Source organism: Ranitomeya variabilis, chromosome 6 (genome assembly GCF_051348905.1).
Source record: "Ranitomeya variabilis isolate aRanVar5 chromosome 6, aRanVar5.hap1, whole genome shotgun sequence".
NCBI classification, from domain to species: Eukaryota; Metazoa; Chordata; class Amphibia; order Anura; family Dendrobatidae; genus Ranitomeya; species Ranitomeya variabilis.
The window spans coordinates 131586891-131606259 of NC_135237.1; the positions used below are offsets into that span (position 1 = coordinate 131586891).

The 19369-nt window shown below is 43.1% G+C and overlaps 1 protein-coding gene across 1 annotated transcript in view; it reads right to left on the minus strand.

Annotated features, from left to right (window-relative positions):
• Positions 1-9106: 9106 nt before the first annotated feature.
• Positions 9107-19369, minus strand: part of EAF1 (ELL associated factor 1) — a 39077-nt gene continuing 28814 nt past the window's right edge. The window contains exons 5-6 of the mRNA XM_077269008.1: positions 17578-17793; positions 9107-9806 (exon numbers count right to left, since the gene is read on the minus strand). Coding sequence (XP_077125123.1) covers positions 9760-9806; positions 17578-17793 — 263 coding nt within the window. The 3' untranslated portion in view covers positions 9107-9759. The remainder of the gene's footprint in view (positions 9807-17577; positions 17794-19369) is intronic.

Sequence of the window (19369 nt, forward strand, 5' to 3'; positions counted from 1 at the left end):
TATACGGCAGGTATCCGAGGTGGCTGCTGGACATAGCCAAAGAGATGTGGGAACAGTAGCCTACTCCCCATAAAAGTGTAATAGAGTGCATGACAAGTATGCAGGACCAGATCGCAGCGGGCATGCCTATAGTGAAAGAAGATCTAGTGGATGCCTAGGGAGCGCAAAACCGAGAATAGAAAGGTCATGGTCAGGTCCTTTTAAACAAGGGGATCAGGTGTTAAGGTACCGTCACACTAAACGATATCGCTAGCGATCCGTGACGTTGCAGCGTCCTCGCTAGCGATATCGTTGAGTTTGACACGCAGCAGCGATCAGGATCCTGCTGTGATATCGCTGGTCGTTGATTAAAGTTCAGAACTTTATTTGGTCGTCAGATCGGCGTGTATCGTTGTGTTTGACAGCAAAAGCAACGATACCAGCGATGTTTTACAATGGTAACCAGGGTAAATATCGGGTTACTAAGCGCAGGGCCGCGCTTAGTAACCCGATGTTTACCCTGGTTACCAGTGTAAAATGTAAAAAAACAAACAGTACATACTCACCTTCTGATGTCTGTCACACGTCCCTCGCTGTCCGCTTCCTACACTGACTGAGCGCTGGCCGTAAGTGAAAGCACAGCACAGCGGTGACGTCACCGCTCTGTTAGGGCCGGCACTCAGTCAGTGCAGGAAGCGGACGCCGGGGGACGCAAAGGTGAGTATGTAGTGTTTGTTATTTTACATTTTACACTGGTAACCAGGGTAAACATCGGGTTACTAAGCGCGGCCCTGCGCTTAGCAACCCGATGTTTACCCTGGTTACCCAGGGACCTCGGCATCGTTGGTCGCTGGAGAGCGGTCTGTGTGACAGCTCTCCAGCGACCAAACAGCGACGCTGCAGCGATCGGGATCGTTGTACGTATCGCTGCAGCGTCGCTTAGTGTGACGGTACCTTAAGTCATAATGCCCACAGAAGAAAGTAAGCTTATGGCCAAGTGGCAAGGACCATATGAAGCCCTGAAAAAGGTTGAGGTGGTGAATTAAAGCATACCAGCGCGGATAGAGAAAACCCGAACAACTGTATCATGTAAATCTGCTAAAAGCATGGAAAAAACAGGAGTGTTTCATTACGGATACGACTCCGGTCATATCGTTTGGGGACCCTCCGTCACTGGGCCAGGAGAGAGGTGAAGATAAGTGAGGCTCTCTCTAAACAGCAAAAATTAGAGATTCGGAAGATGGTGCCACACTATACGGACATGTTCTCAGAACTGCTGAGCCGTACATCTGTAATCCAACATGACATTATAACCGAGCCTCAGGTAAGGGTACGAATGAAACTGTACCATGTGCCAGAGGCAAGCCATCGCAGCTGAGGTGAAACAAATCCTCCAGCTAGGAGTTATTGAAGAGTCCAGGAGTGGGCTAGCCCAATTGTACTGATCTGAAGCCAAACAGATCGCAAACCTCCCGAAAATTGAAAGACGTGTGCAAATTTGACCTTAATTCAATGCCCCAGGTGGATGAGCTGATTGAGAGAATGGGGCAGGCCCAGTACTTTACGGCATTTGATCTGACCAAGGGTTACTGGCAGATGTCTCTGTCAGAGTTGGTGTAAAAAAAAAAAAAGCCTTTATAACGTCAGAGTGTCTTTATCACTATGTTATCTTGCCTTTTGAGCTACGTGATGCACTGGCCACATTTCAGAGACTGGTGGACATAGTGTTAGAGCCCTATCAGAAATATGCGTCCGTGTATTTGGATATTATCATCTTTAGTACCAATTGGTATACCCACATGTCCCAGGTACAAGCGGTCGTGGATACGCTAAGAGCTTCAGGCTTGACAGCGAACCCCCCAAAAAATGCACATTAGGTCTTGAGGAAGCTCAGCATTTACGTGATTGGAAAAGGGGTTATCAAAACTCAAACAAAATTGAGGCCATTCAAAACTGGCCCCAGCCTCTTGCTACAAAACAGGTAAGAGCGGTCCTTGGCATCATTAGGTACTACCTAATTTTGCTGGGAGATCGGCACTCTTGACTGATCTCTGAAAGAGAAGAAAATCAGTCATGGTTCGGTTGGTCCCCAAGCAGAAGAAGCATTTCAATCCACGGAGTTGTCTTTGTTCGTACAGACTGTCTTCACCAGCCCCAACTTCAAGAAAGGCTTTAGCATACAAACGGATGCCTCTGAAGTAGGCCTAGAAGCGGTTCTGTCACAGGAGGTGAACTGAGAAGAACATCTGGTCATCTACATGAGTAGGAAACTTACCCTGGCAGACAAAAAATATAGCGTAGTGGAGGAGTGCTTGGCCTTTAAGTGGGCCTTGGCGTCCCTATGTTATTTGCTCTTCCGACCGTTTCGCTTGGTAATGGACCATTCACCCTGGGTCTGGATGAGAAATGCCAAGGAGAGGATTGTTAGGCTATGTGCACACGTTGCAGATTCGTGTGCGCATTTTTCAGCACCGATTTTGCAAAATCCACAGGTAAAACGCACTGCATTTTACTGCAAATTTCATGCGGATTTTACCTGTGGTTTTACACCTGCGGATTCCTATTGAGGAGCAGGTGTAAACCGCTGCAGAATCTGCACAAAGAATTGACATGCTGCGGAAAATACAGCACAGCGTTTACGCGCGGTATTTTCCACACCATGGGCACTGCGGATTTGGTTTTCCATAGGTTTACATGGTACTGTAAACCGCATGGAAAACAGCTGCAAAATCCAAAAAATTTATGGAATAATTATCCAAAGAATGAGTGACTTTAAGATTAAACGGATTATTGTTCAAATAAAATAAAAAATATGTGATGGATCTTTGATCCCCATTCCAAATTAGTAATAAATCATCGATATACCTATACTATAAGAAAATTAAAAGATAGATTTCGTGAGCATTTAAATGATATAGTGCAACCCACCTTACGTCATACTTCAAATGCATCATATCACTTTATTAATATACATAACAGACAAACTACACATCTAAAAATATATGCAATCGAACAAATTCATAAGGATATACGAGGAGCCGATAAAGAAAAAAAGTTGCTAGACAGAGAAGCTTTCTGGATTTATTTATTAAACACACGCACACCTATGGGTCTAAACCTTAGAAAAGAAATCATGTTGCATTACTGATTATTATTATTATTTTTTGCTCAGGTTATATTTTTAGTTTTTATTTTTGTTATATTTTTTCTGTTTGTTTCATGTAATCACTATTTTTCTATTTCTTGCAATTGTATTGTTATATATATATTTTCTCATTATATATTTTGTAATATATACTTGTATGAATGTTGTTTTTTTTTTTTTTGTGATCTAATTTTTTTGCCTCATAGATTGAAAGGCTCAGCATCATGTGTGGAATATTTCTAATCATGTCACAAGTTTCTTCATCACCTGCTATACTTACTTCACCTGGCAAAGAATGTTCTTATATACGAACTTCTCATTCGGATCACTTGCTGTGGACAAAGAACACCGAGACTGTTCGAAATGCGTTCAGCTATTTCATGGATGTCCCTCTGTAAATATGTTTTTTGCTGATTTTGACATGCAGTGTTTCCATTTTTAATAATTTTTGGAATAAATAATTTTTTATCTTTAAATACTTTCTGAGCTGGATCTTCTCTTCAATTACATTACTTCAGGAGTGCTGGGGCAGCAGCTCTTTCCGTGCTCGGATCTTGAAAGGACTATGAGGAAATGTTTCCTGAAGGGTGAGCTGAAATATTTTTCTGTTGTTTTTTCTTATATTAGGTGAGTATAACTGTCTTTGTTATTTTTGAATAAAAAAAGTAAAAGTTTTTTTTATTTTAAAAACAAGACTTTATTTCGGCTGTTTATTTACAATAAAACTATAGGATTAGCAATGGATAGGTGTCATATAGACGCCTCTCCGTTACTAATCAGTGGGCTTGATGTCACCCGACTATACAAAGCTGACATCAGCCCCACAAATATAAACCCCAGTTGCCCCCGCCACAGGGAAAGTGGGAAGAGCCGGGCAAAGCACCAGCCATACCCGTCCATGCTTCACCAATTTTGGCAGAGCTAGTGGGGACTAGCATGAAAGTCGAGGTTTCACAAAAATTGTGTAACACTTACAAAACAGTGTACAATACAGGTGTATTAAGCCAGACAACTGGTGAAAAACCTTAATAAATTCAGTCCAAAATGTACTGTTTGTGAGGTATCGGGAGATCCAGTAGAGGGCTAAATCTTTGATGCCATGGAATGACGGACATCGGGCAGCACGGTGGCGCAGTGGTTAGCACTGCAGCCTTGCAGCGCTGGAGTCCTGGGTTCAAACCCCACCAAGGACAACATCTGCAAAGAGTTTGTATGTTCTCTCTGTGTTTGCGTGGGTTTCCTCCGGGTACTCCGGTTTCCTCCCACATTCCAAAGACATACTGATAGGGAATTTAGATTGTGAGCCCCAACAGGGACAGCAACGATAATGTGTGTAAAGCGCTGCGGAATATGTTAGCGCTATATAAAAATAAAGATTATTATTATTAATTATTAATGACAAAGTTTGTGATCAACTGAAGAGGAAGAGTTTAGACAACGGAGAATAGAGACCTGTTGTACGGCTTTGTTAGATTATTAGTGCCCTTGAATAAGGTGGATTCATAGAGTGGTGGCGCTGGATACCAGATTGAAGCCAGTTAAACAGAAAGTTGGATTGGAACTGTAAGACAGTTCCAAGTGTACATGCATTTCAAGGGGTTTAGAAGCAAATGAGAGTATTAAGGTGGAATGATAGCTGGACAAGGACTAAGAGTGGAGAATGGCTTCTTAATGCCGTCCTGACATAGGACCTCCCATGTCAGGCCCATATGTATAAAGAAGTCCCAGTAAACAAGCTATGTTACACAACCATCAACTGCCTGCAAACAGCAACAGCGGTAACTCAGAATCCCACTGTTATGCTATTTGTCAATGGTTCACAGCGGCATTTAAATGGACTGAATGCTCGCGGCACATAGGCACCTGCTATAGTTGAACCCTGACACACAATGAGATTGCAGGTTATCATGCCAGGCAAAAGCCTACTGAAGGCCACCATGGCTGACATCTTGGTCCTCATGTGAAGCCCAGCCTGTAGCTGAACTTCATAGGCGACTGCAATCTTCCTTATATACTACAGTAGTGTAGTATACAAAACAAGTAAATGGTCACAGGTTCAAGTTCTCTATGTGTTTGGCCAACTTCTGATAGGTTATAGGAGGGAGATATGATAATTGAAGAAAGCTAAGGGGAGCAGTGGGGGATGGGGGGAATTTGGAGATTTTATCATAATTGAAAAAGGAATGCATTTCATCTACTTTTTGGATTAATATATATATATATATATATATATATATATACACACATATATATATATATATATATATATATATATATATATATATAAATATATAAATATCTCATCATGCTGGACTAATTACGTTGCATTATGCAGGATCTGACACATTGCATTAAGAGTCCATTGATTTTAATGGGAATTGTGTAATGCTTATTTGCTCTAAAAGGGTATGTGCACACGTTGCGGATTTCATTACGGATTTTTCAGCGCGGATTTTACCTGCGTTTTTTCACCTGCGGATTCCAATTATGGAACAGGTGTAAAACGCTGCGGAATCCACACAAAGAACTGACATTCTGTGGAAAATAAACTGCAGCGTTTCAGCGCGGAATTTTCTGCAGCATGTGTACTGCGGATTTGGTTTTCCATAGGTTTACATGGTACTGTACAACGCATGGAAAACTGCTGTGGACTGCCACAGCGTCAAATCCGCAACGTGTGCACATAGCCTCATGGTCCCGCTTGGGATCTGAACAGTTGCTGCTGAATCCTCGGACACTCTTCATCTAACCAACATCTTGTGATCAACAAGGGTTTTCAAAAGCAGATCACCCCTTTAAGTTTTCACCAGGTTATAAAGTTTTACACATAAAACCAGACCCGGCACAGCATTGGACATTGAACACGGAGATTCATCCATATCATAAAGTCTATAAAATAAAGTAGAATAATCCAATTGAATAAGGTACATCTCCTTTATCAAGCATATAAATGCACTTTAATTGTGATATCACACACCTGTATATGAGCAATCCAGTAACATTAAAAATAAATAACAAAATGTTATGCATACAGATAAAATAAGAGTTATAGGGAATCTGTCACTAGATTTTTGCTACCCGATATAAGAGCAGCATGATGTGGGGGCAGAGACCTTGATTCCAGTGATATATCGCTTTATGGGCGGCTTGCTGTAGTTTTGATAAAATAATTGTATTATTTGCTGCAACCTGTTCTCTGAATGCTGAGCTCTGTATAACCCCACCCACACCACTGAGTGGCAGCTTTCAGGGTACACTGTGCATAGGCAGAAAACTGCCAGTCAGTGGGGACAGGGTTATACAGAGCTCAAATACAGAGAAATACATGGCAGCAGGTTTACTAGTCAACTAGTGATAAAATCACTGTTTTATTAGCTGGAGATTATCAAAACTACAGCAAGCAGCCCAGTAAGAAAAAAATCATTGGAATCAGTCTAAACTTGTACATTATGCTGCTCTCAGATTAGGCGGCAAAAATCTGATAACCGATGCCCTTTAAATAATTACGGTACATATTTACTAAAATGATACATTATATAAAATATATCTCCACATTACAAAAAAAGAAAAATACAAAAGGAAACTACACAGATGTTCCCCATTATGGACATAGCAATCAGTGGGGGTTTGAGAGGACGACCAGGCAGCCATTTCTAGCATAAATGTAATCAAAGTTAACTATGAAAACACTTTGGGGTCTGTTCATTATTGGATTTAACCCTTTTTTGCCTTGATTTTTGTGTTTTTTGCCTGTTTTTCATTTGCACCTTATTTTAATTTGAGCTTGCGTTATATTTACCACTGTGGGTGAGGTTTCAGCAATTGCAACTTTGTAAAAAAAAAACAGACATTTTCTCCAGTTTCCCCTCTGGAGGGATTTTATATCAGTCTGAAGTATATGTAAAAAGAGATTAAAGACAAAAAATAACATTTTTGATTTGGCACAAATTCATGAACGTCATATGGTATTTTGAACAATTTAGTGTCAGAAAATGTTAATGAATACGAGACAGAAAATAAAGTAAATAATAAAGTACATTTTCGGATTCTTCCTAAAGACACGTGTAGTTAGGCTCAGAGTGGATCCGGTTTTCTACTGCAATACATTCATGCAGTTATCTCATAAAGTAAAAACAAATGCCTAGAACAGCACATACAGTATTGAAGAACTAATCAACAACCTTAAAAAAATGGAGGAAAAATTTGCATCCTTAAACTTTTTTTTTTCTGAAGCTGGAAGTCTAAAGTTCTTAAATGGGTAAAATTGCTTAGTTCTTATAAAAACAAGCATTTTTGCAATATACTTCTTAAACGGAACCTGTCACCAGGTTTTCCCAATATGTAGTGGGGCTTGCACCTGTAAGCCCACTTTACAGAATTTTAGTATGTCCCCAATTCCCTATGCAAGGCACAAAAGACCTTTTACTGTCCTGTCCTGTCCGATGGGCATCTCTTGTCTTGATCCGGCATCTCCTCTCTCCTTATGATCACCGTCCTCCTTCCCTGCTTCATGTGTATGACGTGTCCTACGTCATCCACACAGTGTCACCCCCCATCGTGCTCCTGCGCACTTCTCTCTGCCCTGCCGAGGGTAGAGCAAAGTACTGTAGTGTGCATGCACCAGGTAAGGCCAAAGAGCACCGATAACCTATCAGCTCCGCTGATGAAAATCTAGCGCATGCGCGCACCGCTCATTCCGGCAGCGTCACTGCGTCTCTGGAGCTAGGTGTACACTTCCTGGCCTCAGCGGGGTGCACACCGCATGTCCGGATGTTTAGAAGATAGCTTCCGGTCATGCACAATGTGCATCTCTGAAGCCGGGAAGTGTACACCTGGCTTCAGAGATGCAGTGACGCTGCTGGAATGAGCGGTGCGCGCATGCGCTCAATTTACATGAGCGGCAATGATGCTGCTTGTGCAAATTAGGTTATTACGACCACAGGGGTGTGATAACATAGAAAGAGGGTTGACTAGTCTGGGGCAACATTAGCATAGGAAATGGGGACATTATAAGCGCTTTTTTATACCTTGTTTTCACTCAAAAACGTTATAAAGGGCCAGTTAGGCAGGGAACATTCTCATACATAGGAGAATGGTGCTAGATGAAGGGCATGGGGGACCTGGCAGGTTCCCTTTAATGGGTTCAGAAATGCTCCAGAAAATCTGCAACATCAAAAGCTCACCAAAAAGCTCAACGTGGGAATGTAGCTTTAAAAGGAGTTAGACCTGTGACAAATGGCATCACAATGCTGTCCTCACTTTTAAAAAGCTATAGAAAGAAAAGAACAGCATTTCATAGGGCAATGTACTTTAGCGTGCCTCTCTTTATCCGTCTGCTTAACTTTAGGCATTGTGCCAAGGCATAAAACCTAGACGCGAATGTAGAATTATTATGCTGCTGCTTCCTGCCTTCTCCAGTTTCAATTCTTCATTCTTATGTATAGTTGGATGGTGGATTATGGAGGAGTTGGAGGCTGTGGAACTGAAGCACTGATGAAAAGGCTCTATTGGTTGCAATTTAGGCTCCATTTACCTGGGCAATAATCTGCTTGGAACTTGCCTAAATCAAAACCATAATACATTAATGGACACTGACAGATATAAATGTATGTACAAATCATCTGACTGTGCAAATTGTATGGGCACGGGGATCCCATAAAAGATAGAAATCGGATGATGATGGCTGATCGCTACCATATGTCCACGGGGCAAAGACTCTGAACGAACGTCACTAAGAACAGACTTTGGGGCAAACACTGGCTGGTGTAGAAGTGGCTTTACGCATCACAAGACCACACCAGTCTCTTTATCAGGATATTCTTGCTAATGAACGAACCACTGTGGACTTATAACATATAGATGTGAAATTGCTCCCAATAAAGCCATTTCATTAATACTCCAGTACTACTGGGGGCACCATATAAGCCAGTAACAGCTGTAATTGTTTTAGTTGTCAAAAAAATACAAATAAAGAGCTTTTCTTGATTTGAGTCAACTCATTTCGAGTTTTATAGTTCCTCAAAGTAAAGCTTTAAGACCAACACGTGTGACCCTTCAACAAACTAATACATAAGTATAATGTAAAAGGATTGAAGACGTAGAATACGAGCCACTGTGGGACTGGGTCATGGGGGCATATATTTGATGAAATCCTGTTCCATCGCCATTAAACTGGAAAGACCAAACCCTTACTGAACGTTGCTGCTCGTTGGACTATTTTGATGGTAAGTTCTGAACTTTAGAGACGCACCACAGAAAGAAAAATCCTACTGTATTTAAAAACGCTTTATACCTTGTCAATACTTATATACATACAAGAAGCTAACACAACGTTAACACACATGAATAATTTTATCATACTACTTTCCCTTATATTTAAGCATACGATGTGTAAGGAGGATTTTACCCATTGTCTAGAGACTACGGTCTCATGACAATCCTGCTGCCACTATATGATTTCCATGTCCATACGTACGCATATGTGTGAGGGCAGAAGTCCGAATAAGACTTTAATCTCCTACTTTCTAATAGAGAACTATTGCCGTATATATTATACTATTGCAGTGCTTGATATTTGGGTGCATCAGTGCTTCTATGTACACAGAGAAATAAGATCTATCCAAGAACATCTCTTCTTAGTCATCGCTGTCGCTTCCAGATTCACTTAGCTGTAAGTCATGTCCTAAAATAAGATAAGAAAAAAAAGGACAAATTATGAGGAAGACACATATTAGCATAGTACACTTTCTCGTTAACAAATACTAAGGGCACAAAACAGGACAAATTCTGACACTTAAACCACTTGGATAGGCTCTAACACTGTACAGTAGGACACACGGAGAGGCTTTACTAAACCCAAGAACGGGACAATTTCCAGCTCGGCCACTCGGAGAGCGCAGATTGTTCATGTGCAGCTGAACTCCATCAAAATGAACGTAAAGGAGCGCTCACATCAACATTTTGTGGGGTAAGCCTGTGAGTACATGCAGTGAATATACCCAGCGATCACTGTCTTCTCCAGGGCTAGGTGCCGCTCTGGTCCCCGTCTGACTGAAGTTCCCACTCTACAGATCACAATGGGGTCTATGTGAGAGTCGGAAGTGGCTTTTACAATGTAAGTCTAGTGCTCATCAGAACAAGGCTCCATAGACTTACACTGTAAGGCCGGCCTCACACTTGGCGTAAGACAATACGCCACGTATTATACGTCCGTACTACGGCCGTAATACGGAGAAATGTTCCCAAAATATTGATCCGTAGTCAGGGTGTGTCAGCGTATTTTGCGCATGGCATCCTCCGTATGTAATCCGTATGGCATCCGTACTGCGAGATTGTCGCGCAGGCTTGCAAAACCGACATCTAATGGATTTATGTGCTCAAATGTTCGGGAAAACATATATACAGTATATATATATATATATATATATCTCATTGAGACACATATGTATATATATTCTGTATTTAGATTTCATTCAGCGCGATATCTGTGAACAGCCGGTAATTCAATTACCGGCTTTTCATTTCTCCTGCACAAACCCGACATGATATGAGACATGGTTTACATACAGTAAACCATCTCATATACCCCTTTTTTTTTGCATATTCCACACTACTAATGTTAGTAGTGTGTATGTGCAAAATTTCAGCGCTGTAGCTGCTAAAATAAAGGGTTAAATGGCGGAAAAAATTGGCGTGGGCTCCCACGCAATTTTCTCCGCCAGAATGGTAAAGCCAGTGACTGAGGGCAGATATTAATAGCCAGGAGAGGGTCCATGTTTATTGGCCCCCCCTGGCTACAAACATCTGCCCCCAGACACCCCAGAAAAGGCACATCTGGAAGATGCGCCTATTCTGGCACTTGGCCACTCTCTTCCCACTCCCTGTAGCGGTGGGATATGGGGTAATGAAGGGTTAATGCCACCTTGCTATTGTAAGGTGACATTAAGCCAGATTAATAATGGAGAGGCGTCAATTATGACACCTATCCATTATTAATCCAATTGTATGAAAGGGTTAAAAAACACACACACACATGATTTAAAAGTATTTTAATGAAATAAACACAGCGGTTGTTGTAATAATTTATTGCTCTCTCAATCCATTTCCAGGCCCTCACTTGGCAAAATAATAAACGCACAAGATACATACCCTCAGCTGAACCATCACGTCCCACGATGTAATCCATCTGAAGGGGTTAAAATAATTTACAAGCAGGAGCCCTGCAAATGCAGCTCTGCTCCGTGCCTGTAATCCCCAGCGAATGAATGAAATGTAGGTCAATGACCTACATTTCCTTCAGTCGCGGTGATGCGCCCCCTGGTGGATGTCCTCATATGACCTGGAGCGTGGGAAAAAGTTCCCAGGCTGCAGTTCATGAGAACATCCAGCAGGGGTGCATCACCGCGACTCAATGTAAGAACAGATCCAGCTTTCCTTTCAGCACCCGGGGATTACAGGCACGAGCGAGTGGTTTATCGCAGCTCGTGCCTGTAATATTAGTTAACCCCTTCAGATGGATTACATCGTGGGACGTGATCGGACATCAGAAGGTATGTATATTGTGCGTTTATTATTTTGCCAAGCGAGGGCCTGCAAATGGATTGAGAGAGCAATAAATTATTAAAACAACCGCTGTGTTTATTTCATTAAAATACTTTTAAATCATGTGTGTGTGTGTTTTTTAACCCTTTCAAACAATTGGATTAATAATGGATAGGTGTCATAATTGACGCCTCTCCATTATTAATCTGGCTTAATGTCACCTTACAATAGCAAGGTGGCATTAACCCTTCATTACCCCATATCCCACCGCTACAGGGAGTGGGAAGAGAGTGGCCAAGTGCCAGAATAGGCGCATCTTCCAGATGTGCCTTTTCTGGGGTGGCTGGGGGCAGATGTTTGTAGCCACGGGGGGGCCAATAACCATGGACCCTCTCCTGGCTATTAATATCTGCCCTCAGTCACTGGCTTTACCACTCTGGCGGAGAAAATTGCGCGGGAGCCCACGCCAATTTTTTCAGCCATTTAACCCTTTATTTTAGCAGCTACAGCGCTGAAATTTTGCACATACACACTACTAACATTAGTAGTGTGGAATATGCAAAAAAAATGGGGATATGAGATGGTTTACTGTATGTAAACCATGTCTCATATCATGTCGGGTTTGGGAAGGAGAAATGAGAAGCCGGCAATTGAATTACCGACTTTTCACTAACACCGCTGCGTATTTCTCGCAAGTCACACTGCTGGTCCGTGTGGAATCCGTATTTTTCTCGCCCCCATAGACTTTCATTGGCAAATTTTTTGCGCAATACGCTGACAAACGCAGCATGCTGGGATTTTGTACGGCCGTAGAAAGCCGTATAATACTGAACCGTAATATACGGCTGATAGGAGCAGCCCCATTGAGAATAATTGTGCCGTTTATTTTGTGAGTTTTACGGACGTAATTTCTGCGCTCTTACGTCCGTAAAACTCGCCAGTGTGACGCCGGCCTAATAGCGACTTCCGGCTCTCACATAAACCCAAGTGTGAGCTGTTAAATCAGAAAAGTCATCTCAGATAAAGATCCCACGAGGAAAGAATATGTAAATAAGCTAAACCTCATACTATGCAGAGAGAAGGCCATTTATCTTAAACGGGGTAAACCGGCAGTGTTTGAGAAAAATTTGGGCAGGATGGTTGAATGTTCCGGGCTTACCGTCTGTAAGTTTATTCTCGTGATACCATGTTTATATCACCCTGAAAGTGATTTAGTTGTACTCCATGACTGGTGCTTTGGGATATGTGCTTTATCTATGTCTGTATTTTTCTTGTGATATATTTTATCATTGGACCAGGGTTGGGTAGGGGGGGAGCGGTTGGGAATGGGGGAAAGATTGTCGGGTAGTTTGGTGAAAATTCTGTTATGTTCTGAAAACTTTAATAAAAAATATCTGGTTAAAAAAAAAAAAATCGGAAAAGTCATCACATGACCCAGAAGACGACAGGAGCAGCGCTGGACACTGGAGAAGATGATGACTGATGAGTATATTAATACAGCTTCACTACAGAACATACATATTTACACAGGTTTAGCCCATCAACATTTTAACGGAATTGTTTCTTTAAAGGGATTGCCCACTACTAGGATAACCCCTTCTTAAACGAAATGTACGGCACCAATAAAATAATAAAGCCTATACTCATCGTTCCAGCAGTGTTGGTACTTGAGGTCTCGGGGCTCTAATGCGCTGTTAGGACACGTGACACCCAAAGCCCAGTCAGCGCTGCCATCACAGTTTCCGCCTTCGGACAAACTGAACATGAAGAGGAAGTCCCGGGATGAGCTGCAGCCATGGCCCATTCCTCTTCATGTTCAGTTTGTATGAAGGCGGAGACAGTGGCGCCAGTGCTGATTGGGCGTTGGGGGTCACGTGTCCTAACACCGCATGAGAGCCTCGAAGAGAGCGAGTGCCAACACTGCGGGAATGGCGCCGCCATGGGAGGTGATTATAGGCTTTAAAATTTTATGGGGGCCGAATATTTAGTTTAAGAACGGGGTTGTCCTAGTAGTGGATAACCATTTTAACTTTAGGTGAGAGCTAGACATTAACACACAGACGTGAGGGCTAGACGTAGATGCCACACAGTTTCATCAAATAGAGCATCTCATGTAAATTGCACTTTTATTTTCTCTTCTGCAAAAATACTATCACATAAGCATGCCTAACATTTGCTGGCAAACAAGTCACTTTCAACTAGTTCAATAGTAGTGTGTTAGACACATAAATCCTTCCTGACGCACAAAGGGTGCATCATAATGTGAACGACGCACTGTAGGAGAAGCGTTGGTTTAGGCTGACACACACAATAAATGTGGCCCAATGCATCGCTGTGGAAGTGTGTGCTAACCTTGTACAGTGACAACTCAGTGCTGTGCCACTTATACACCTCCTATTCATCTCAATGGAGGAAGACCACAGCGAATCCCCACTGGTGTTTTGTGACACGTCCTAATGACATTTCAAAACAAGACTAAATTACCGTATATACTCGAGTATAAGCCGAGAATTTCAACCCATTTTTTTAGGCTGAAATTGCCCCTCTCGGCTTATACTCAAGTCATTCCCAGGGGTCGGCTGGGGAGGAGAAGCATCAGCTGTCTAGTCATACTCACCTGCAAATCCCTGGTTCTCCGGGCGCCGGCAGCTTCTTCCTGTGTTTAGTGGTCCCATGGTAACGCTCATTACAGTAATGAATATGGACCTGACTCCACTCCCATAGGGGTGGAGCCGCATATTCATTACTGTAATGAGCGGTACCATGTGACCGCTCAACACAGGAAGAAGCTGCCAGCGCCCGGAGAACCAGGGACCTGCAGGGATTGCGCCAGGAGCAGGTGAGTATAACGGAGGCACTGCGCGATATTCACCTGTCCACGTTCCACCGCCGGGCTCCGTCTTTCGCGTCCTCTGCAGTGATGCTCAGGTCAGAGGGCGCGATGACGCAATTAGTGTGCGCGCCGGCCCCTGCCTGAACTTCAGTGCAGAGGACGAGGAAGACACAGCAGCGCCCAGCGGTGGAACGGGGAAAGGTGACTATAGAAAGTGCCAGGGGCCTGAGCGACGAGAGGTGAGTGTTTTTTTTTTTACTTAATCACAGCAACAGCATATGGGGCAAATGTCTATGGAGCATCTTATGGGGCCATAATCAGCATTTGTGGAGCATTATACGGGGCACATGTGTCTATGGAGCATCTTATGGGGCCATAATCAGGATTTGTGGAGCATTATATGGGGCAAATGTCTGTATGGAGCATCTTATGGGGCCATAATCAGCATTTGTGGAGCATTATATGGGGCAATTGTCTGTATGGAGCATCTTATGGGGCCATAATCAGCATTTGTGCAGCATTATATGGGGCAAATGTGTCTATGGAGCATCTTATGGGGCCATAATCAGCATTTGTGCAGCATTGTATGGGGAAAATGTCTGTATGGAGCATCTTATGGGGCCATAATCAGCATTTGTGCAGCATTATATGGGGCATATTTTAATACGGAGCATCTTATGGGGCCCATCATGAACTGTATGGAGCATTATATGGGGCTCCTGATTCAATATGGATATTCAAAAACACAACCTACTGATGTCTCAATTAATTTTACTTTTATTAGTATCTATTTTTATTTTTGACATTAACCGGGAGCTGCTGCATTTTCCACCCTAGGCTTATACCCGAGTAATTAAGTTTCCCAGTTTTTTTGTGGCAAAATTAGGGGTCTCGGCTTATACTCGGGTCGGCTTATACTCGAGTATATACGGTACATTATTTGTCTCCATATAATCATGTGAAAAATGTAAGTCGTTAGACTAAGGCTCCACAGGTCACAATTATGCAACAATCAAAACAAGAAATGAGTGATACAGGGGATGCTGGTAATGACTATCCAGAAGATAAAAGATGGAGTTAAAGGGGTATTCTCAAGTTTGTAAGTTATCCACTATCCAGTGGATAAGCGATAACTTCCCGATCACTAGGAGTTCAACCACTGGGACCCCCAGCAATCTCAAGAACCAGGGTTCTGAAAAGACCCACCATGTGAATGGAGCAGTGGTCGATTTGGCGCACTGCGACTCCATTCATTCTTATGAGAACGTCGAAGATAAGACAAACGCTGCATTCGGCAATCTCCGGTGTCCCATTAACAATGAATTTAGTGTAAGTGCGCATGATCAACGAATGATCCATTTACGAGGGGTTTTTCAGAACCTTGGTTGGACCCCCAGCAATCAAGAAGTTACCCCTGTCCTATAGGAAGGGCATAACAGGGCAGTCCCCAATATTGCAGCAGCTGACCAAAGGGGTCAGGGATGTCAGTATGGACTCCGATTGTCAGGCAGGACAGGAACAAGGCCACTGGTGGTACTGATACTGGTGTTGGTCACATGGAACGGGTACGAAATGATGAACACAAAGAGAACGGGTTCAGGTACAGGATTAGGCTCTGGCAGGGCGGATTCAGCATAACAGGACAGATTCTGGTACAGGGTAGCAGATCGGGTTCAGGAGCAGGGACCTGACAACGAATTAGTGGTTACAAGACTAACTAGGTACTAAAGCTTCCCAGGCACCTCCCTACTGGTGAAGGTACCTTAAATACTTAACACCTCCTAGCTATAGGCTGGGGGCATTTCCTTTTAGGAAGCAGGGAGCGCGCGGCCTAAGTGCATTGCTGGGAGACTTGAACGATGTGCGCGTGCCCTGGGACCAGGAAGCTGTGGCAGAGGCTGGAGCAGGACACGCCGCCGAGAGGCTGTGGTAGTGAGTATGTCGGCTGGGAGAGGAACCATGCAGGGACTCTAACATTACAGTAACCAAGAACAATAATGGGTTAATCTATAGTTCATACACACAAGCCACATGCTGGAGCAATACTGAAGCCGGGACTATATCAAATAGAGATGGCCATATGCGCTAATGATAAGTGCTGTTCCTAACTAGCGTTTTTTCTTCTAGTTTTCAAGACATACTTAAAGGCAATGTCACCCCCTGGGACAGTTTTAAGCAATTGATATGGGCATGCAGTTGATAGAATTGTTCAAGTAGTCCTACCTGTATGTTTCGTAGCTGTAGTCTTGTTGTTGAGAAATCATCTATTAATCCTTTATGATAATGAGTTCTTCCAGGCTCTGGGGTGTGCGGTGCCTGGAAGAAAACTCTGCCTCCGGTGTTCATTATCATACCACCCCCCTCCCATTAGTATCACAGTGACCTGTGTCGCGCAGTTGTGGTGCCGGAATAATGCACCTGCGCCCCGCAATAGCGCAATTATACATACCTTTTCCACCCTTCTATGGGCATTGGCTTCACTGCTCTTCTGTGCAGGCGTCGGCGAGTGACTGATGAAGTAGCAGTGACTCACCTGCGCAGAAGAACAACTAAGCCAATGCCCATAGCAGGGGGAAAAAGGTACATATAATTGTGCTATTGCAGGGCACAGGCGTGGGATTCCGGGACCACCAGTACACGTCACAGCACACTGATGGGAGGGGGGTGGTATAATAATGAACATCAGAGGCAGAGTTTTCTTTCAGGCACCACACACCTAGAGCCTGGAAGAACGCATTAACATAAAGGATTAAAAGATGATTTCTCAACAAGACCACAGCTATGAGGCATACAGGTAGGACTATTCGAACAATTCTATCACCTGTATGCCCATATTAATTGCTTAAAAACGTCCCAAGGGGTGACAGATTCCTTTTAACTTTTTCATCTTATTATGACAATACACTAATAATATTTGCTATTAAAACTACCTTTGTTTCTACTTTTCAGGTGCATGATGAATGGAAACACAATGTTCTCTTCATTGATGCACTTAGACACAATTATTTTTTCTGAACACATTTAGGAACTTTCACATGACTGTGATTTGACTGATGGAACAGCAGGGGGCTCTACTTACTAAGAGTGTTCATCAGCTGGGTACTTCCCTGGGGTCTGTTGGTGCCATTGGAGATGGGCGTTCTGTTCGTGTACTGCTGGGAGGGCGACGTGCGTGTGTCATCTTCTCCACCGCTGCTGGAGTCGTCCTCACTCCCCGAGGAGCTTCCGGATTCAGAGGAGCTGCTGCCACTGGTGCTGCTCATCTGCTCAATAATCTCCACCTCTGCCCTCAGCTCTAACATAAAGAGAGAACAGTCAGTACAGCCTGCGAGATAGAGATTCTCATTAATTCTGTGCCTAAAGAAAGCCTGATTTGTCTGGGTGCACTCAGTTACTGAGCCAGCTCCATACCCCTGCACCTGCAGTACGATGTACGTCCTACATCGGAAGGGGATAAAGAATATGCTCACCCTCCCATTGCTATGAATGGTATAAATATAAAAACAAGGGGCAATAAGCTAGCATTATTACTATTTACTCCATAGCTGAATTTATGGGATAGTGTCTGTAGCATTATATATACTGTGCACCGTGTTTTGCATTCATGTGAATACGCTCCAGTGCCGCCAGTCACATGTGTATGCTATATATCCCTCAAGCATTTTTGAGGGTATGGGATTATATACTGACCCCATCGGAGAAACTCTGTAAGGCTGGAGAGATGCTGACTATATTGTGCCTCAATAGGATTGGTGACAATAAGGGAATAGGTCAGCAGGGTTTTGCTATGTAATCTGAGAGCATCATAAGGTAGGAACAGAGACCCTGAATTTAGGGATGTGTCATTTATTGGGCTATGTTTTGCGCTTTCAATGCAGCCTGTGTTTTAACAGCAGGAGATTATTATTATAGGACAACAAGGCATGTGCAGGGTAGTCCAACCCTGCCCCCAGCACTGATTAGCAGCTCTGTCACTATACAATGTACACAGACAGAAAGCCGAGATGTGGGCGGGTTATACACAGCTCAATAACTGGGCTCTGCAGGATCTACATCAGAGAAAACTGACTTTACCAAAACCGTGCACGCTCCAATACTGCCAGCAAAGATGGCTTTGCCTCTGCAGCAGCGGAGGAGAGTATGGGTACTGAAACTGGCAGGATACAGTGATGCAGCCAGCTTCAGGACAGCCCATGCAAGGTGTACACTTAAGAGCTTGCAAGAGCAGCCACCACTGATGAACTGATAACCTTGTCAACAAGCTGTAAACTATAACATTTAAAGTCTCCTCATTCTTGAGAATGGAGATATTTTTTAGAGAGAATCTGTCAGTAGGATCCACCCTCCTAAGCCATCTATATGGACATGCAGCTCATAGAAAGTTGAATAAAATGATACCTTGATATCTGCAATCTGATGTCTTATTCTAGAAAAATCCATGTTTTTCTTACATGTAAATGAGCTGTCGAAGGCATCCGCATCTTGTGCAGGCAGGGGGAGATACCAGTGTGAGATATGGAACTAACACAAGACAGTAGAACTGAACTTTTTTGTCTTCTTACAAATACATTTCTGCAGCTCTTACAGTTCTGCTGTATTGTAACAATATTACAACTGTGTCTGCCTGTGAGATGGAAGCTGAAGCTGAGAGGAACCTGCAGATGTGTCCGGTATAATCACACACAGCTCTGTAGTGAGATCAGGAGAGCAGAGATTACATGTCTCACACTGGTAACTCCCCTTCATGTAGCATAATCTCTTGAGGCAGATCTCCATGCAGATCAGTGTCAGCCCATAGCCCTGAACAGCTCATTTACATATAAGAAAAGCGTGGACATCTCTGGAATAAGACAGCGGATAACAGATATAAA